This window comes from Anolis sagrei, chromosome 2, assembly GCF_037176765.1.
Source record: "Anolis sagrei isolate rAnoSag1 chromosome 2, rAnoSag1.mat, whole genome shotgun sequence".
NCBI classification, from domain to species: Eukaryota; Metazoa; Chordata; class Lepidosauria; order Squamata; family Dactyloidae; genus Anolis; species Anolis sagrei.
Window position 1 is genome coordinate 237,861,360 of NC_090022.1, and position 21,885 is coordinate 237,883,244.

General features: G+C 41.6%; 1 protein-coding gene across 1 annotated transcript in view; it reads right to left on the minus strand.

Moving 5' to 3' along the window:
* LMNB1 (lamin B1) overlaps positions 1 to 21,885 on the minus strand; it is a 34,386-nt gene that overhangs the window by 8,921 nt on the left and 3,580 nt on the right. The window contains exons 2-5 of the mRNA XM_060761989.2: positions 4,485 to 4,641; positions 3,771 to 3,896; positions 2,418 to 2,588; positions 28 to 153 (exon numbers count right to left, since the gene is read on the minus strand). Coding sequence (XP_060617972.1) covers positions 28 to 153; positions 2,418 to 2,588; positions 3,771 to 3,896; positions 4,485 to 4,641 — 580 coding nt within the window. The remainder of the gene's footprint in view (positions 1 to 27; positions 154 to 2,417; positions 2,589 to 3,770; positions 3,897 to 4,484; positions 4,642 to 21,885) is intronic.

A 21,885-nucleotide genomic window follows, 5' to 3' on the forward strand; every position in this document is an offset into this window, starting at 1 on the left:
GAAATTACTAGATATTTCACTCCTTACCTCTTTCTGCAAATTAGCAAGTTGGGAAGAAAGGCTGTCAATGCGCATGCGACTTTCCATTAGTTCTTCTCTTACTGTGCTGGCTGCAGAACTACTCATTTCAGAGGAGAGTCTTGCATTCTCAAGCTGAAAAAAGCAAGCAGAACATACTCACATTTGGTCTGTCAACCAATACCAAACAAGCACTCGTACTCAAAAATCTACATTATGAAGTGAAGTGTAACAGTTGTGAAATACAGGAAATGTGTCAAGCAGGCTTTTTCTTTAGTACATGTGCAATACTTCCTGGGAGACAGTCCCTTCAACTACAAAAATATGCAATTATTTTCTTTCCAACTGCACTCTTTATAAATTATTTCAACAACTGTGTTTGGAGGCAACTGGATCTATTTTTTTCTACCTTGTCACATGAGGTAATTGGCTTTTGCAAGTGTCTGATTACTACAGCCACAGAAGCAACTCAACAGGACATATGTCTTTATTCTAGCACTTGTCTATCACAAACTCTAAAGGCTGCACTGGTTTGGTTTTTTTTACCTGACAAGAGACTGTCAGCTTGACATCACTGTACATACATGATAGAAAGGAGGTACATGGTCTACTGATCTGTTCCCCTTGTGACAGGAGTCACTAACCAGTATACACCAGTGTGCTTACTTGTTGCATCTGGCTAAATCCAATATGGGAACATTAATAAGAAAAAACCCCAGTAATAATCTTCACGGAAGTGTGAAATTCATTAGAAATTACACCCAAGCAAGTGTGTTTCAAGAATTATCCAAATGGCTAGTTAATTAACTCAATTAAATTGAAGTTATTTCTGCTTATGACAGCCAGCACGGTGTAATGGTTAGAGAATTGATCTATGGCATTGAAGACCAGGATTCACATGTCTGCTGGCATGGATACCCACTAGGTGACCTTCGACAATTCACATTCTCCCAGTCTCAGCAGAAGATAAAAGTAAACCCCCTCTGCCAAGATATCTTGACAAGAAAACCACATATGTTCACCTCAGGATTGTCATAACTCAGAAATAACTTGTGAGGCACACAAGAGAAACTAACTGTTTCTTGTTCATGTAGCCCTGCTACATGCACAATGGAGGACCTTCTTGCGGCAACACCAGAGGCACTCCAAGTGGCCAGATACTGGTCAAAGGACATTTAATCAACTACCAAGTTTGCAAAATCTGTGTTTTTTTATCTGTTTGTTTTGTTATGTTAGAAATGTAATACAATGGTATGGTTGCTGATGACACGATAAATAAATAAATATTGTTCTTTTAAAAGATTCAGTTACTGCTCACTCTCTGTATTATTAAAGACACTTGTAGACTTACGGTGACCATTTCACATGGTTTTCTTCAGTAATGGATAGTCAAAAATTTTCCCAGACCCCTCTGCTGAAATATTGCCTACAGTATCTAATACTCATTGGTGGCCTCCTATTCAAGTACTAATAATGGCTGTCCCTACTTAGCATCCAAAATCAGACAGGATTTGATGCCTTTAGGATATTTAGGCCTTAGTTTAAGTTAACACTTAAATGAATTTTCCAATGTGTTCAAATGCAGCTTCATAGGACAGCATACAAAAGAAGCCTATGCTATTTTAATACCTTATATGGTTAGCTGAATTTTATGTTAGTACTCATTAAAATTTAATTTAATACCAACTAAAAGCAGTAATTCCAGAATCTTCAAGTTGGCTCATGATGCAAATTGTAACCCAACACATATTGAAGGTATCATGTTGGGGAAGGCTACTTCTGAAAACGAATTTTTCTTTTCGCAAACTTCCAAAATCTCCGTAATATGATCATTTTATGTATTCAAATGTAAATTTAAGATTTACGGCAATATCAAGTTTACCTCAACTTTACAAAGCAGAACAGATTAGTTAGCTAGATATGTAGCACCGATATGTAGTCAGAGCAACTATTCTGACTGCAGTGATCGTTTTAAAAACGGGATCTGCCTTGCCCCATCACAAGGAGTGAACGATTTGTTTTGTAAATGACCAAGCGAAATTAGAATCATAAACTGACTATAGAATAAGATCGATTCTGCCATTTATGTACATATGCTCAATTTGAACGCTAGCAATTTTTTTCTGGCACTCAATTAATACTAGTATTTGTTTTCCATTTTTCTTTCACCTAAATAAAAAAGATTGCACACTAAGTTTTATTGGTTGGGGCTAAACCAACTTTAAAGATTTGTTAATATTTTGAACTTAATTTTTATTAAGGCCATTGTTACCTACCCCAAAAGCTAAGTGGGTTAAAATCTAAATTAAAATTTGAATCCAGACACAATGTTCACTCATTCCACTGCAAAGTTTTTCAACAAAATTATTAGAATTTGAAGATATTCAAGTTATAAATACTTTGGCATGGTAAGTCTCTTCAAGTTCCTCCTTGTACAATTTCACTTGTGCATCATGCTCCTCTCTCATTTCCTGAAGGGCTTGGGCCAATCTGTGTTCATATTCTATTTGTCGACCAGAATCCACCTCAACAAGACGTGTTTCGTGCTTTCTTCTTGTTTCATTGATTTCCTACAATTGAACAATAAAAATACATGTGGTTTAGAAATGCTGATATATGAAATCATTTTAATAAGACAACTTTTCAGATCATTATGCAAAGTAAAGTTTAACACCACAGTAAAGTTTAACACCCTTCTCACCCCAAGGGAGATACTGAGCAGCATGTAACTTAGCACAATTCGATGCCACATCAAAACATAAACATACAAATTATAAATAAACAATATACCATTAAACATAAAACAATAACACATATATACACAATTAAAACAGGTTTTAAAGCCACAATTAAAACAACCACATAGTTCACAGCCACATATATCCCAAGATTCTTTTTTGTACTGATAAACAGAAAACCCCCACTTGAGCATGTTGTGTGGTCACGTTAAACATCATCAATAAATATGCATGCCCAGCCAACAAAATTCCTCCTTTAAGAATGAGGCAAACATTCTCAGTGTGTGTTTGAAATCTACTTAAAGAGAATATCATAAAACCTTCTTCCATCGTTCCAAGATAATATTTCAGAGGAAGAATAAACAGGAAAGGGCTTGGGGGGATGCACTGGTCATCTTGGGATAACCACACCCACATTTTTTTACAGCAGTGTATTAAAAAAGTATTTTTAGGTGGGGAAGAAGCCTCCTCATTTCCACAGATGATATAAGGTGCAATTTTACCACTTCCAATGCCTATCCAGCCCCAGGTTGTTGTAGATCTAGGAAAGGGAAATCAATAAAAATCTCTTTCCAGTTCAGTTTTTTAAATTAATAAATAAATTAGAAGGCTTCTTCTGGGCCAATAGATGATTTGTTACTGTATGTCTTCAGGTCATTTCTGATTTGTGGCAACCCTATGATGGGTTTTCTTGGCATAATTTGTTCAGAGGAATATGCTTTTGTCTTCTTCTGAAGCTGAAAGAGTACAACCTGCCCAAGGTCACTAAGTGGGAAACCCTAGTGTCCAGAGAATTAGTTCAACACTCAAACCATTACAGCACACTAGATCTTAAAAGCTGTGTGGTATGCAATGTCATTTGTGACTTTTTTAAAAAACAAAAACCCAACAACATTCTCAATTTGTTTGAAAGTGTTTGTAACCACAAAAAAGGAGAGAAAAAAAGGATGCAGTCATGTGTGTCCCAGATGTCACATTCTTCCCACTTTTACTTTGAGTATTAAACAATATTACCTCTTCGTATATATTTTTTCGAAATTCCAAGTCTTCAATCAAACTTTGACAGCGATTTTCAAGATCCACCTTCAGTAATGTTTCATCAACCAGCTGTTTTTTAGCAGCTGCTAAAGTAACTTCAAGCTTTAAAAGAAATATTAAATGCATATTACTAACCAAACTGGCAAATAAAATAAAACAGTAGCTAACAAGTATTCAAAGAATTGGCCACCTGTAGAACATAAAGAATACAGTCAATGCTTTCTTTACCCACTCTCACAATTAGTGAGTGTATAATTCAACAAAATCAGAAGACACTGATTTTGTTTGGAATCAACAATAACCTACTTACATAAAGTATTTAATGAAAAATCTCTTCTACAGTATCTTAAAAAGGGTCAATAGTTTCCTATGCATAAAATCATTTAAATGTATATAAAATAACATTATATGTACAAGACTATTTGCAGCATAGTCCCAGTACAAATCCCTAATGATATTCTGCCACTTTTGATTCATCTTAATGTAACTAACTCAAAAGTGAACACAACCATCATGCCATGACAAGTCTCAATCCACATCTATCTTTGGAAAATCTACAAGGATGTGAAATTTTGTTAGGTGACTGAAAAACAGAAATCTGACCAGAATCTGGTGTGGTTTAGACCAGTGTTTCTCATTTTACAAAATAAGATAAAATATTGTGTGTTAGTAAAACTAATTGTGTCTTACCTGACCAATTTGATCTTTCAGATCTTCAAGGTCTCCCTCTAGACTCTTCTTATCAGCAAGGGCTGTGGCAAGTGCTGCTTCTTTAGCATTCAGAGCTGCTTCATACTCTCGAAGTCTAGCTACGGCTCCATTAAGCTCAGATTCTTTTTTTGCATAGCTAAAATTCAAACCAGAATAATTCAGTTCAATGTGTTATTGCTGTTATCTGCTGTCAGGCTAACTTCAAGTTAGGGTGACCCTTATGAATTGAGACCCAATCTAGTCATCAGATGCCCTGTAAATTCAAGCTGTGGCTTCCTTGACTGAGCCAATCTAAGTGTGGTGAGGTCTTCCTCAATTCATACTGCTTTCTAATTTATCAAGCATAATCATCTCTACAAATGACTGACACCACCTCTTGATGTCCAAAGTACAACAGTTTCCATTTAGTTAACTTGGCTTCTAGTGAGGGTTCAGGCCTAATTTGCTCTTGACCCTGTTAAGATTAATCAAAACATTTTTCTTGCTTAATGACAAAAGCATGTGATACCTATACAGAATATGGGTATTTAAATTTCACAAGTTTAGAGTCTTAGATCATTCTAAAAGACCTCAACTCATCTATTTGGAAGTAATTTACTTAATGTTTATTATTCACAAGAAAAACCATTTCCCATGATTTCTACACTATTTTGTAAAAGCAACTACAGCAATTAATTCTCATTTTAGAAGTTTTTTTTAAAATTTCATCAGTTAATTTTTAAAGTAATTTAAATTATGTTGCATAATACCAACATATAAACCTGTGATCAACACTTTCATGTGAACAGGTTTTTGCAACATGAGTATTTTTTGCCTAAACACGAAAGAAGTTATAATTAAAATAATAGAGATGCTATGATTAAGCATAGCTTACATTTTACAAAGATTAAACAGCTAAAGAGTTTTTGGCAAGCACAGAAACTCAAATACAAAATATTCAACAGTCCCAAAGATTTTTATCAACATAAACTAGTTACTATAAAGTATGAATCAGAGATGTGAAGGCATAGGGAAAAATAAAAGCCAGCAACTTTGACTTAACCATTTGTGAAATCATACAGATGCTCCCACTTTACAGCAATCCAACTTTTTCAATTATACCTTATTTCATCACATAATACCAGCAGTTGCAACCTCTATTTTTGGGGTGCCAAAATTGGTATTTTACAGTTGCATCTTTGATTTAGACAAACTACCTGCTGTAAACGGTCTAGTGTTCCCTTCTACGTCTCTTGCTGCCCTACCCTAAACAGCTTTACCTGCTTGCCCATCCTCTTTCAGCAAGGGTGCTTCACTTGGTTACCTACCCATCTGCCCATCCACCTGCTGGTACTTCACTCACTCATTCCTTCACTTGTGCACTCACCCCCAGCTTCACTCACTCACCTATCGACCTGCTCATCCATCCATCCATCCACTCACCCGCCTCCTTTCAGGCATGGGTGAGTTGATAGATGGACATGCAAGTGAAACAGTGGGCAAATGGGTGGGCAAGCAAGTGAATGAAGTGCTGGCCGATGAGCAGGGGATGGATGGGCAAACAAGAGAGTAAAGCACCCTTGCTGAAAGGGGACAGGCAAGCAAAGTAAAGCTATTTAGAGCAGCAACTTCAACAGTGGTTTAATAAAGCTATTGTACTGGTACATAAAACTTGCACATTTCTCCTTGCATAGAAGTCACACACCCTTTTTCTGAAAGAGATGAATGTGTGACTCTTACATGATGAAATACGGTAATTAGAATCCATACATTTGTTGCATGCCCCACTCTTTTGACCTGCTTCACGTTTCCATGATTCTCCACACGTGTTGCTTTTTTCTCTCCATTTGTACTTATAAAACTTAAAACAAAAAAAGACTAGATTCAATTATCTGTTTTCAACCATGACCTAGCTGCTAACCTGTCAATTCAGTGAATGACACCTGTATTTATTATTCAGCTACCAATATATCTAGCTGGGAAAGTGTACCCTGAGTTTTCACTAGCACAGTCAGTTAGTTGTAAATCAGGTTTGTTACTGGTTTGAACTTCTAGTTGTAGGGAAAGTTCAAACTAGTTTCAATGCATCAATAGGTAACAGCTCAACCAAAAATTTATTGGTTGTCTTCAGTTTTAAGTCTATTCCTGTTGTTATTTGGGGCACCGATTCAGAAAATTGCATTGGACAGACAACATCAGCTCAACTTTCTTAGAAACTGTTATCATGATTTTCTATGGGCAATCAGATGAAAGCTGGTATATGGTATTTGTTCTGTATCTCAAAAACTAAAACTGATAGAGGGGAACTCATGCCACTTTTGGAATCAGTAGATCAAATATACCCAAGAAACAACTCTACTATCGGAGGCACCAAAATGTGTATTGGCCAGTGTAATGTTGGGGGGGGGGGGGGCACTAGGGGAGCCCAGGGGTGTTAACCGTCCCCTATGCTAGCCAGAACATTTTAAAAAATTGGCTGGAGTAACATTTAAAAATGTATACATTCCAACTTGCATATAAATTCAACTTAAAAACAAACCTACAGAACCCATCTTGTTTGTAACCCGGGGACTGACTATATAAGCTCCCCCACACACACATTTTTCAACAACCTACTTTTCAATGACATTCTTTCTCAACCATTCTAAATTATTACCCAATACTGTATTGTTGACCATGCATCAAATTAATAGGCTGTGGTTATGTATAAAATTATCCCTCCACATTTTAAGATTCAATGTTCTTGGATCTATTTATGCATGGATGACTGTATTTGCCACCACTTCTGCTGTCACCCAAAAATATGTTCTCTCTAGGCCAGTGGTTCTCAACCTGGGGTCCCCAGATGTTTTTGGCCTACAACTCCCAGAAATCCCAGCCAGTTTACCAGCTGTTAGGATTTCTGAGAGTTGAAGGCCAAAAACATCTGGGGATCCCAGGTTGAGAACCACTGCTCTAGACATTTCTAGGTCCACTGACATGATCCTATGGTTAACTTCCATTATGATGAGTTCTCTCAAATTTTGTTTTACTTATATTCACTTTCACAGGGGCCCTGAACCCCTAAGCCCTACAAATGTGAAGGGACAACAGTAATGTAAGAGGACTGAAATAATGGTTTGGCAGCTGCAGGTACTGTACTGTACTATACACAGACTAAAATATGTTGCTTTTTGTGGCCACACATACTCCTCCCTCTCCTGGTTCATTTGTTCAGTCTGTGTACTGTACAGTACAACAAACCTTGCAGCTGTATTCTTGTTCTCTGAGGAAGACACTTGGGGGGGGGGTAGTAATCTTTAACTAGAAATGCTCAAGGGAGTTTGGGGCAGCTTTAAAGGAGGAAGCTAAGCATCCCAGCTCTTACACCAAGCTGTAAGGTGGGAGCACTTTCCTGTTGCATTCTAGACACTTACTTGAAAGAGCATGCAGAATTGCAATGGGATGTGCTGCCTTGGTTTGGATACTCTTTGGCAGGAGAGCAGGAAGTGGTGGAGAAGCGAAGAAAAGCCCTTGGAGTTTTGCAAACAAATCATGTAAGCCCCTTGTCTCTACAACCCTGCTCCCTTATCTTTTTTGGCTTCCTCACCTTCCAGTGGTGGGGAGTGGGGAACAAGATGAACAACTGCTAACTTTCACCTCAATAATCTCTTCCAAAGTCATAGAAAAACTTGTTCACATACTGCACCAACTCTGCATCTGCTTTTCGTATCTATAGCAGAGTAGTGTAGGAATATTTTGTATTTATAGCAGAGTAGAATACAACATACAACAAAGATATAAGTTTCCCCAGTGCTATATATGAACTTATAGTAGGAAGCAAGAGAGAAAATACACAGGATGCTCTGATAAGGCTTTAAAAGGATAAAAAAACCTACTTGTACTGTTGCAGGTAATACATCTCAGATAAAATAAAATTATGTGACTTTGTTACAAAAGACTAATTCTGACTCTTTTCTGTGTGTGTGAGGACTCTAGAGGCAGAGAAGTCTCATGGTGAGTCGCCTTCGGGCTGAGAACAGCGGTATATAAGTAAAGTAAATAAATAATAAATAAATAATGGTGCTCCCTTCTCAAAAAAAGGATAATAAAACACACTAAAGACTTCTGGGATTTTTAGAGGGTTGTCACTTCAACATGCAGACAGGAAGCAAAAAAAAAAAAATCCATAAGAATTAAATTGATTTAGGAAACTGAGGTGAAAACATGAAAGCGGGCATGCACTATAGGGTTCCCTCTGTCCTTAACTGCTCTACATATACAAGTGTTGATGAATCTTCATTTCCAACGCTTTCTTTCTCACCCCACTTTTCTTCTCTTCTCCTTTTCTGTGAGCGCCTAGCAGAGGGAGCCAGGACACCCTGCTTGCTCCTTTAAAAGCACTTCCAAACTTTCCAAAGTGCTTCTGGGTGTGGCTAAATGTGTAGTGTAACCTGCTCATTTCAGAGGCTAGGTGTCAAAGTACTATAAGTAAAGGTATAAGTTTCCCCTTGACATTAAGTCTAGTTGTGTCCAACTCTGGGGGTGGTGTTCATTTCCATTTCTAAGCCAAAGAGTTGGCATTGTTCGTAAACACCTCCAACGCCATGTGGTCAGCATGACTGCATGGAGCGCCATTACCTTCCCGCCAGAGTGGTACCTATCAATGTACTCATATTTGCATTGTTTTTGAACTGCTAGGTTGACAGAAGCTGGGGCTAACAGCGGGAGCTCACACTGCTCCTCGGATTTGAACCACCAACCTTTTGGGGGTTTTGGACCAGGAAAGAGTAGCCTGGGTGGCCCACCATAGCCAAGCACTATAGGTTCTACATTTCAGTAATTTCCACCTTTCAACAGTGTCCTGCAGACCACACTATCAGAAATTGCATTTCCACATCCATCAAAAATGTTATTCCCACATTTAAGTATAAGAGTTTTATCCTGCCCACTTATTCATCTGTGGGAATGACCCCAATGTATATTATGTCCAGATCCAAATAGCTAATTAACAATGATTGTTACTGGCTGACACTGATCCTGTCACTATAACAAATCTAGACAATTAACTGTATGACAAATTAAAGAACTGTAAATAATGAATGAAATAAAGAGAAGAGCTGCATCAAATCAGGTAGTTGAGGAAAAATCAGTTCAAAATAACAAATATACTAGTTGAAAGCAAATTTTCTGCTAAAACAGGACAGGCTACAAGCACAACAGATGCAGGAACTTGTCGATATAACTGCACCATAACTAAAGGAGAAATATTCCTTTAAAGCATATTAACTCTCCAAGCAAGTACCTCCCCTTCAATCTACAATACAAGTATTAAATTCAGAACAGCTGCTTTAACTTTACTTATTTTGAACAGTTGGACTGTGCACCAGCTGAAACACAGAGTTTGCTGAATCAATCAAGTGATTGTTTTAGCAACAGAGCTACAATGAACATGCATTTCCACTATGATTTTCCTTTTTAAAAAAAAATGAAGTGCTAATGTTGAAAAGAAAAGTTTTAATGCTCTTAGAACTGATAATTATTTTTAAAAGTCCACATAGGTATGTATAAAATATAGTAGCTAGCAATCCTACTGCGAACTCTTAAACCTTGTCATTAACAGATACATATTTTCATATTTGCACCTGTGCACTTTCTGTGAAGGAGATTCTTTAGCTACAGCAAACAGTTGTACATCAGAACAGAGAGATGTTTATGTTACCATTATATATAATATTACTTCTAAGCAAACTTTATTTTTTACTTAGCTGTGTTTTAACTGAAGGTTTAAAATATATGAAAGTAATTGTTCAAATAATGTGGGGAAAATTGTAAAAGATTATAAATATGTTCAGTTACTGAAGCACATTTCGTTTCTGCAAAATAGTTGTAAAATGCATAATCGTGATGCTATCACTTATGTATGGTTTTAGGCAAACCTGAACAATTTGACAAGGAACTTAAAATGCAGCATTGCAACGCACCCCAAGGGGAAGAAATAAAAGATTTACAAAGAACGAGAAGCTGTCTAACCTACTGTTTTGTCTTTTCCATGAATATGTCTCTTCCAAGGAGCTGTCTATTTTGTTTTTACTATCAAAGCAACTGCCTACAAAATCAAGGTAAAATAGCAGCTCCTGTGCAACAAAATCCAAAAGGGCCTCATAAACAGGGATCATGTAAAATCCAATACTATTGGATAGTGACTGAAAGAGTTTGGTCCCTTCACAGTCTTGTATAATAGCTAAAGATCTGCCACTAATGCATCAAGAGGGAAAACTATTGTGGTAGGAAACCTTTAAAGATAGGATAGCGGAAATGAATGCACTAGGCCTGTCGGTTTCGTTTCGTTAATTCGTTAATTCGTATTAAAATCGTTATTTTTTGCATATCCGAAGTGATATCAAAACATATTTTTAAACCCGGAAGGGTTTAAAAATATCGAAGCAGCAGCCCCATGTATTTTACGAGCTGAAGCTCCGCTCGTTAATTGCATGGAGGCTGCTGCTGAGCGCGCCATCCGGCTCTGGCTCCTCCTCTTCCTCCGGAACCCATTGGATGGCGCGCGCGGGCTCACAAGAGGCCTCCGCGCGCCATCCGGCTCTGGCTCCTGCGCCCCCCTCCTCCTCCTCCTCCTCCTCCTCCCAGCTGGGAGGAAGAAGAGGAGGAGGAGGAGGAGGAGGGGGGCGCCGGAGCCCATTGGATGGCGCGCGCGGGCTCACAAGCGGCCTCCGCGCGCCATCCGGCTCTGGCTCCTGCGCCCCCCTCCTCCTCCTCCTCCTCCTCCTCTTCCTCCCAGCTGGGAGGAAGAAGAGGAGGAGGAGGAGGAGGAGGGGGGCGCCGGAGCCCATTGGATGGCGCGCGCGGGCTCACAAGCGGCCTCCGCGCGCCATCCGGCTCTGGCTCCTGCGCCCCCCTCCTCCTCCTCCTCCTCCTCCTCTTCCTCCCAGCTGGGAGGAAGAAGAGGAGGAGGAGGAGGAGGAGGGGGGCGCCGGAGCCCATTGGATGGCGCGCGCGGGCTCACAAGCGGCCTCCGCGCGCCATCCGGCTCTGGCTCCTGCGCCCCCCTCCTCCTCCTCCTCCTCCTCCTCTTCCTCCCAGCTGGGAGGAAGAAGAGGAGGAGGAGGAGGAGGAGGGGGGCGCCGGAGCCCATTGGATGGCGCGCGCGGGCTCACAAGCGGCCTCCGCGCGCCATCCGGCTCTGGCTCCTGCGCCCCCCTCCTCCTCCTCCTCCTCCTCCTCCCAGCTGGGAGGAAGAAGAGGAGGAGGAGGAGGAGGAGGGGGGCGCCGGAGCCCATTGGATGGCGCGCGCGGGCTCACAAGAGGCCTCCGCGCGCCATCCGGCTCTGGCTCCTGCGCCCCCCTCCTCCTCCTCCTCCTCCTCCTCCCAGCTGGGAGGAAGAAGAGGAGGAGGAGGAGGAGGAGGGGGGCGCCGGAGCCCATTGGATGGCGCGCGCGGGCTCACAAGCGGCCTCCGCGCGCCATCCGGCTCTGGCTCCTGCGCCCCCCCCTCCTCCTCCTCCTCCTCCTCTTCCTCCCAGCTGGGAGGAAGAAGAGGAGGAGGAGGAGGAGGAGGGGGGCGCCGGAGCCCATTGGATGGCGCGCGCGGGCTCACAAGCGGCCTCCGCGCGCCATCCGGCTCTGGCTCCTGCGCCCCCCTCCTCCTCCTCCTCCTCCTCCTCTTCCTCCCAGCTGGGAGGAAGAAGAGGAGGAGGAGGAGGAGGAGGGGGGCGCCGGAGCCCATTGGATGGCGCGCGCGGGCTCACAAGCGGCCTCCGCGCGCCATCCGGCTTGTGTGACTTTTCAGGGCTGTATGACCATGTTCCAGAAGCATTCTCTCCTGACATTTTGCCCACATCTATGGCAGGCATCCTCAGAGGTCTGTTGGAAACTAGGCAAATGGTGAGTTATATATCATCTAATATTATCTATGGAATGTCCAGGGTGGGAGAAAGCCATTCAATGCTAATCAAGGTGACCATTACTGCAACATTCACACTTAGCCTGTTTGATCAAGAAAAATTTTTTTTCAAAAATGTTTTGTAAATAATAACGAAAATTCGTAAATAACAAAACATTTTTTTTGAAAGTTTTGTAAATATTTTTAATATCGAAACAAAAAAACACCCCAATTAAGAATCGAATTTAGAAACAAATTTTTTCTTGATCAAACAGGCCTAGAATGCACCAGTATTCCACACATAAAGCAGAGGAAGAATTTCTCTTGTTTGAAGACCAAGAATTGAGAGATCTCAAAGAATTATTATATGATCACACATATATTTGCGAAGTGGGACAGAAAACAGGGACAATAACACAAAATCTTCACCGTGTCCTATGGAAAAGACCTATGGACTGTCTCTGTTATGTAACTCTGGGACTGCCTGTACTTGCCTGATCATTGCAGCTAAGCAAAGTCAGGCCTGGCTAGATGGGAGACTGCCAAGGAATATCTGGTGCTTTAGGCTGTATTTCAGAGGAAGGCAATGGTGAATCACCTCATTCCTTACCCAAGAAATCCTGTGAAATTTATGGGGCAGCCATAAGTCAATAATGTGAAGGAACATATACAAACAGCAGATTGTGTCCTTTCAAGAAAGTTAGGAACTAACTATGCTCCATGTAAACACAAGCAATAATACCAAGATAACTGATCTCAAACCTAAAAGAATTTAAACAGCTTGCCTAAAAGAAGAGAAGCAAAGGAGTGGGCAAAGATGAAAGAAAAACACTTTGCATCTTAATTCTGGAAAAGATTTAACATAGCTTTTGTTTCAGAATCAATTTATCAATTAATCCATTCATATTTCAACAATCAAATCTGCTACTTTCCCAACAAGATCACTCCAAAGCGTTTTAATGGTTACTCAAGAGAAATATACTGATAAAATGTAAGACATCAAAAGTTTTTAAATTTTTTCACAAATGCAAAAAACACCCTAAACTTCCAATATTGCGACCCCCCCCCCTTCCCCTGGCCATTACTGTTTTTCTATTTACTTGCCAAGACACAGGAAAAAAATCTAAGAATTTATTTTGTTCCATCAGATTCGAAATTTCTGTACTAAAAGATATTTCATACTATACTGTCCATATATCACTCAATACATGTCAAGAGACTCAAGAGATCAATTCCAGACATTTATTAATACCAGAAGCACATACCTGGCTCTGTGAGGACATAACTTCAGCTTACCAAAACTCCTAAACTGCAGCAGGCACGCAAGTTATATTCTAACACTTTACCTCACAAAAGCGAGAGGTATTATTTGAGGTAATTAGTAATGTTTAGAGGAAGTTTTCCCAAGCTTTAATGCCTGCCCACCTGATATTATAGTATTAAAAGCTTTGCTGACAAAGCAATGTTAATAAAAGACTTTTGAATGTGGCAGCAACAAAGCTTTTAACTATGATTTATAAGGTAGAAAAACCAGTTGATGCTTCAAAGACTTGAGTTGAATCAAAGAAAAATATGAACAATATCACAAGCAAAATATCAAATGCACAGGATTTTCTCACCACAAATGCATCCAAGGTGCATAGGATCATATTATGGTTTATTCTGGAATTATCAAATATTTGCTAACAAGAAATATTACCTCAACTTACATTAAATTTCTTTAGATTTGAATGTGCAAGATCTGGGGTCTCCCAAAAAAGAATTCTGGGATCCATTGAAAAAACTGACACTGATCAATCTCAGATTTAATGAGAAAAAGACAGTGGGAGTATTTAGTCAGACACCAATTGTACAAGTTATCCTACTTAAAAAGATGAGAGAGGCCTGTAATTGACATCATAGGTAGACCTCAGCCATGAGAGACAACATGAGAAAACACATCCAGAAAATCGCATTGTCTGATTTTTAACAAATTTATTTGCAAATTATGGTGGAAAATAAGTATTTGGTCCATAACAAATGCTCATCTCAATACTTTGTTATATATCCTTTATTGGCAATGACAGAGGTCAAACATTTTCTGTATGTCCTCACAAGGTTGTTTTATGTATTGTAGATTTGCTATGTGTATTGCTATGATTTTATGATGCATTCATTTCCCCTGTATTGATGTAATGATGTATTGAGACTAAGAAGTTAATACATGTGGTGGAATTTAAAGAGTTTAAGAGTTATAATGGTTATGAAATGATTATGAAATGTAATGGTTGTTAAAGTATTGAGGTAATGAAGTATAGGAGTTATAATGAAGAAGTAATGAAATGTATGAAATAATGAAGAGAAGTAAATGTGTGTATTAGAGAGATTATAGAATCACAGAGATATATTATGAAATGAAGAGCAGTAATAATATGGATTTCAATATGTAATAGAAATGCAGAAATGTATGGAGATATGATTGTATGTACTAAGGCAGGGGTCCCCAAACTACGGCCCGCGGGCCACATGCGGCCTGCCAAGGGCCTTTCTCCGGCCCGCGCGGCCTGTCCTGGCCGCGCACAAAGCGGCGTTTCTCTCTCCCTCCCTCCGGAGCGGCGTTTCTCTCTCCCTCCCTCCGGAGCGGCAGAGCAGACCCCATTGCTCTGCAACAGAAGATCCCTGATGGCGAGGAAGGGGTCTGCGAATGTTGGAGGCGGCGCCGGGTGGGAAGCAAGCATCGCCTGGCCACGCCCACCCGGCGCCGCCGCCACCATTCACGGACACCTTCCTCGCAGTCAGCGATCTTCTGTTGCAGAGCAATGGAATCCGCTCTGCTGCGCTTCTCCCTCCACAAGCCTCTCCGGAGGGAGAAGCCTGTGGAGGGAGAAACACTCTCTGCTCTCCCGCGGAAGAGCCGAAGGCGAGGGAGGCGGGGAGCCAGGCACACGCAGCGTGAGAGGAAGGGGGTAGGAAGGGAGGGAGAGGAGGAGGCACGCACGGCGGCGGCACAGACGGGACCCAGGCTGCGGAAGCCAGAAGTTTCCTCCCCTCCCCTTCTTCTCTCCCCCCCCTCTCTCTCTACTCTCTTTCTCTTCCTTCCCTGGCCCGTTTCCCTCCTGATTGACAGCCAGGAAGAGAGAGAGGGCAAGAGAGAGAGGGGGGGGGAGAGAAGAAGGGGAGGGGAGGAAACTTCTGGCTTCCGCAGCCTGGGTCCCGTCTGTGCCGCCGCCGTGCGTGCCTCCTCCTCTCCCTCCCTTCCTACCCCCTCCCTCTCACGCTGCGTGCGCCTGGCTCCCCGCCTCCCTCGCCTTCGGCTGTTGCTGCTGCTGCTGCTGCTGCTGGAGCGCGCGGGAGGGGCCACCCCACTCCACAGTTTCCCCCCTCCCCTCCCAGAGGTCCCGCGCGCACTCACTCCCTCACTTGCTGCGGGCGCAAGGAGGGAGGGCAGCAGCCAGGACGCCGTAGGGCCCTTCTGGAGAAACATCTTCCTCGCCTTCCAGTATTTTCTATTGTTCATGTGAGTTTTTTGTATCAAGACTGGTTCAATTCCATCATTGGTGGAGCTTAGAATGCTCTTTGATTGCAGGTGAACTATAAATCCCAGCAAACACAACCCCCAAACGCCACCAGTGTCCACATTTGGGCATATTGAGTATCAGTGCCAAGTTTGGTCCAGATCCATCATTGTTTGAGTCCACAGTGATCTTTGGATGTAGGAGAACTACAACTCTAAAACCAAAGGACACTGCCCACCAAACCCTTCCAGTATTTTCTTTTGGTCATGGGAGAACTCTTGAGTCAAGTTTGGTTCAATTCCATCGTTGATGGGATTCAGAATGTTCTTTGATTATAGGTAAACTATAAATCCCAGCAACTACAACTCCCAAATGACAAAATCAATTTTTTTTGAGTGAAGGACATACATTGGGTTGTTAGGTGTCCAATGGTTTTTGAGTTCTGTTAATCCCACAAACAAACATTACATTTTTATTTATATAGATTTATTTCCTATATTTATACCCTGCCCTTCTCCCCCTGAAAGGGGACTCTTGATTACATATTCCAAAAACCACTTTCAAAAAGACAGAAAAGAGAATGTTTTCCTCATTTTAATTGGAACTATTTTATCTTCAGAAATGCTAAAACTATGCTCTATGTTCAGATTGTAACAATAAAAATACATCCTGCATATCAGATATTTACATTACGATTCATAACAGTAGCAAAATAGGACATGTGCAGTGTGCATAGGAATTTGGTCATCGTTTTTAAAAAAAAACTATAGTCCGGCCCTCCAACTGTCTGGGGGACAGTAATCCGGCCCCCCGTTTAAAAAGTTTGAGGACCCCTGTACTAAGGTGTTATAGAATTGCAAAAATGTATTATGACATGAGAAGAAATAATTGTATGTATAAAAGTTACAATGAAGCAATGCAGAGATACATGAAGAGGGATTATTGTGTGTGTTTAAGATGTAATAGAAATGAACAGAGGTAATTAAATGTATTGGAAATGTGATCAGTTGAGAAAAGAAAATGAATGATGAAGTTATTATAGAAGTTAAGAAAAGCAGACAAATGTTAAAGAGTAAGTGAATATTGAAGTTGAATGCTGTACTTAAGAGTTAAGATGTTACAATTATGCAGAACACATGTATGTATTAAGAGTCATTGAACCACATTTAAAAAGAGGGGGAAATTGTCAGGATTAAAGAAAGTATGCATGTATATTTTTCAATGTGCTTCAATGTGTTTAACAATGATGTTCATATATATTCAAAATGGATTCAGTTATGTTCAATGGTATGCTAGAGTTGTTGTTGCTAGAGGCAGAAAGAGTAAAGACCTTGACAGAAGCAAGATACGAAATTTTCCTGCCTGGGAAGGAAAAGGGAGGATCCAGACAGCCAGAGAAATGAGATAAGCAGATGGTCTGAATACTGTTGTGTGTGCTGTGATTTGTAGTCTTCATTATGTAGTCCGCTTGGAAATAGACCTGTCTTAAGAGGTGCTAAGTAAACTTTGTTATTTTTGAAACTGAAAACTGCAGTGAGTCCTGTTTTGCGTCTGTGTGATCTGGTAACCTCAATTCCGCTGTGCATAGACCCCAGGGGTCTCTCTCTGTCAGGCACACACTGTTGCTGGTATGTTGGCCCATTCCTCCATGCAGATCTCAAAAGCAGTGATGTTTTGGGGCTGTTGCTGGGTAACACGGACTTTCGACTCCCTCCAAAGGTTTTCTATAGGGTTGAGATCTGGAGACTGGCTAAGCCACTCCAGGACCTTGAAATGCTTCTTACAAAGCCACTCCTGGCGGTGTGCTTGGGAATGTTTTCATGCTGAAAGACCTAGCCACGTTTCATCTTCAGTGTCCTTGCTGATGGAAGGATTTCATTCATGGCCCCATTCATTCTTTCATGTATACGGATCAGTCGCCCTGGTCCCTTTGCAGAGAAACAGCCCGAAAGCATGTTGCCACCTTCATGCTTCACAGTAGGTATGGTGTTCTATGGATGCAAGAAAGCATTCTTTCTCCTCCAAACACGACAAAGAGTTGTATTTCTGCCAAATAGTTCTACTTTGGTTTTATCTGACCATATGACATTCTCCCAGTACTATTCTGGATCATCCAAATGCTCTCTAGCAAACTTCAGTCGGCCCTGAACATGTACTGGCTTAAGCAGAGGGACACGTCTAGCACTATAGAATCTGAGTCCCCTGCAGCGTAGTGTGTTATTAATGGTAGCCTTTGTTACGTTGGTCCCAGCTCTCTGCAAGTTATTCACTAGGTTCCCCCGTGTGGTTCTGGGATTTTTGCTCACCGTTCTTGCAATCATTTTGACCCCACGGGGTGAGATCTTACGTAGAGCCCCAGATCGAGGGAGATTGTCCAGTGGTCTTGTATCTCTTCCATTTTCTAGTTATTGCTCCCACAGTTGATTTCTTCACACCAAGTTGCTTACCTATTGCAAATTCAGTCTTCTCAATCTGGTGCAGGGCAACAATTTTGTTTCGTGTCCTTCGACAGCTCTTTGGCCTTCATAGTGGAGTCTGACTGCTTGAGGTTGTGGACATGCGTCTTTTATACTGATAACAAGTTCAAATAGGTACCATTACTACAGGTAATGAGTGGAGGACAGAGGAGCCTCTTAAAGTTACAGTCTGTGAGACCCAGAAATCTTGCTTGTTTGTAGGTGACCAAATACTTATTTCCCACCATAATTTGCAATTAAATTTGTTAAAAATCAGACAATGTGATTTTCTGGATGTGTTTTCTCATGTTGTCTCTCATAGTTGAGGTCTACCTATGATGTCAATTACAGCCCTCTCTCATCTTTTTAAGTGGGAGAACTTGTTTAATTGCTATCTGACTAAATACTTCTTTTTCCCTACTGTATATCTGGGGATGAAAAATAGATTATGTGGGCCATATGCACGCATTTTTGCTCTTAATGGGCAAATATGCCTCTAGGACACTAGGTCCACAGATGTTCTGGCTTTCAACTCCCAGAAATCGTAACAGCTGGTAAACTGGCTGGGATTTCTGGGAGTTGTAGGCCAAAACACCTGCTTGAGCGCCACTGCTCTAGGAGGAATGTCATCTATATTAGGCTTGGGAGATCATTTCCACTCCCCAAGTGGAAATATCTGAAGCAGTCTCCCATCCACAGAGGCCTAAAACAGGCCTGAAGGAATGCCGCAAAATGTTGTATGATTTCCCATTTATACTGGACAATTGGAGCCTGAAAACATGGTTGTTCCAGTGTGCCTTCCCAGAATAAGGAAACTCCCAGCAATATGTCCTCTAAATGCACTTTACTATGGATCTAGGAGTGTCTGCATGCCCCATCCCTCTCTGAAAACTTTATCCTAGTTCATATTTCATCTGTTCATGCTCAGCATTATTTTTAAATTTTAATTATTACATTTGGCCCAGCCATAGGTTTTTAAACATTGCTGTGTTACTGTTAATGTTTATTGCTTATTTTTTGTTATGAGTTTTATTTTATTGTTTTGTATTATTTGTTGTTATTGCTTTTATTATTGATGTATTGTCAGCTCAGCCTCATGTAAGCCGCACCGTGTCCCTTGGGAGATGGTAGCGGGGTATACCGTATATACTCGAATATAAGCCGACTCGAATATAAGCCGAGGCACCTAATTTTACCACAAAAAACAGGGAAATCTTATTGACTCGAGTATAAGCCAAGGGTGAAAAATGCAGCCGCTACTGGTCAGTTTGACAGATGACCACCCAGTCTTTCTGTCATTCCCCCCCCCTCGCGGAGCACGAGCTTTCCTCGGCAGCGGCAAAGGAGAAGGAAGCCCCTGCGGCAGGCTTTTCCGTAGGCTTGCTCTCCTTCTTCCTGGTCCCATGCGCGACCACGGTGGAGGAGGCAGCGGCGGGAGGACGCAGGAAAGCCGTGCACGGGGCGAGGGGGGGCAAGTGCATGCCACTCCCCTTCCTCTCTTGCCGCACGCGCACCTTTTTCGGCGGCGGAGGCAGGAAAGACACGCAAGGGAGAAGGAAAAGGTGTGTGCCTTTCTCTCCTCCCATGCCCTGTGCCTGCCTTTACCGCCGCTGCCAAGGAAGACGCAGTGGCCTTTCTCTCTTCCCATGCCCTGCGAGTGCCTTTACCACTGCTGCGTCTTCCTCGGCAGCAGCGGTAAAGGCGCGCACAGGGCATGGGAGGAGAGAAAGGCGCGCACCTTTCCCTTCTCCCTCACGTGTCTTTCCTGCCTCCGCCGCCAAAAAAGGTGCACGCACGGCAAGAGAGGAAGGGGAGTGGCGTGCACTTGCCCCCCCCCTCGCCCAATGCACGGCTTTCCTGCGTCCTCCCGCCGCTGCCCCCTCCACCGTGGCCACGCATGGGACAAGGAGGAAGGTGCGTGCGCGGCAAGAGAGGAAGGGGAGCAGTGAGCACTTTCCCCTCCCCCCATGCGCGGCTTTTCTGCTTCCTCCCGCCGCTGCCCCCTGCCACCGCGGCCATGCATGGGACCAGGAAGGAGAGCAAACCTGCGGAAAAGCCTGCCGCAGGGGCTTCCTTCTTCTCTGCCGCCGCCTAGGCTGCCGAGGAAGGCTTGCCTTTCCCTCCTCCTCCGTCGTTCCCTGACCTGAATATAAGCCGAGGGGAGGTTTTTCAGCCTGAAAAAAAGGCTGAAAACTCGGCTTATATTTGAGTATATACGGTAAATAAAGTATTATTAACTGGGGCAGGATATGGCTACATAAGGCCCTAGGCATTCTATCTGGAAACTACCCTATTCTGTAATAACACATGATATAAAAGAAAAACATCAAAATGATAGGGCTTTTTTTAAAAAAAGGGTTCTCACTATGAAAAAGAAGAAATGCCTGAGCAGTTTTCAAAAGTTCCGAAAGAAGAACTGTACTAGATCATGAATGATAAAAGATATATTGTAGCATTCCAATTGCTTTCATTTGACAATGGTGTCTGTCTAGAGGTGATGGGAAGTACAGTTCAATGGTGTCCGATGGATGACACACCCGCCACCCCCATACTAGGTAAGTGTAACGAAGTTTAAGTTCATAGAACTGACTGAACTGCTCATTACTGTCCTAGTAAAAACACAGAAGCAACCCAAAGATCAGGTTGAGACTTAAGACTTTAAAAAATGCACAGTGCATCCACAATAGTGTGGACTCTAATCTTACATTAAAAGGATAAATCACAGCTGGAATGGAAATAAGGAAGAGAAAACTAAAAGCAGGGGGCAGAAAGCCTTTTAAGTTTCATGGTGTTTTTTTTAATTAAAAAAGCTATTATCTAAACCCCACTTTTTCACAGAAGTTTAAAAGAAAGAGTACAGCCAATATTGTTTAGTACAAAAAGCTGCTGTCAGAGTGCTGGCAATAACAGGTATATGTTTTTAAAGTATCATTTAAAAGATAAATAGTAAATGTGACTTTTTTTATTTGCATAGTAAACTTTTCTACCATTGTTTTAATCAGAGGTATGTGGCAAGTTCTAACTGTATGACCAACATAAAATCTTACGAAAACACCTCCAAACACAAAACAAAAACCATGACAACTATAAACATCTGGATGTTAAGTCAGTATATATCCAGTGTCAACCCAGGAAAAATAAGGACTCTTTCACAAACCTGCATTTAAGATTTAACGGCTAACAATTAGTGGTGTGTAATTGTTGAACTACAACAAATATTTTGGTAAAATCAATGAAAAGAAATAAAAAGCTTCCTTTCTACTTACAGCTCAAAATAAACATTGACATAAAATCAGGCATGCTGTTTAATTTCAATGCAACCAATAGATTTCTCTGCAACTGTCAACTATCACCCATATAATTTAAGACTACAGAAATACGCAATATAATCAGAACACTGCTCGTCCCATTAGAAGTATACACCCACACTGTATATTTCCCCTGAAATGGCCGGAAATTCATCATGAACACACGGGGTTGCCAGACGAAAGATCAGGGGAACTTTTCATTCATTCAAAAGCTAAGGCAACGAGCAATAGCACATGGCAGGAACTGGAGGAGTCAAGCTACTG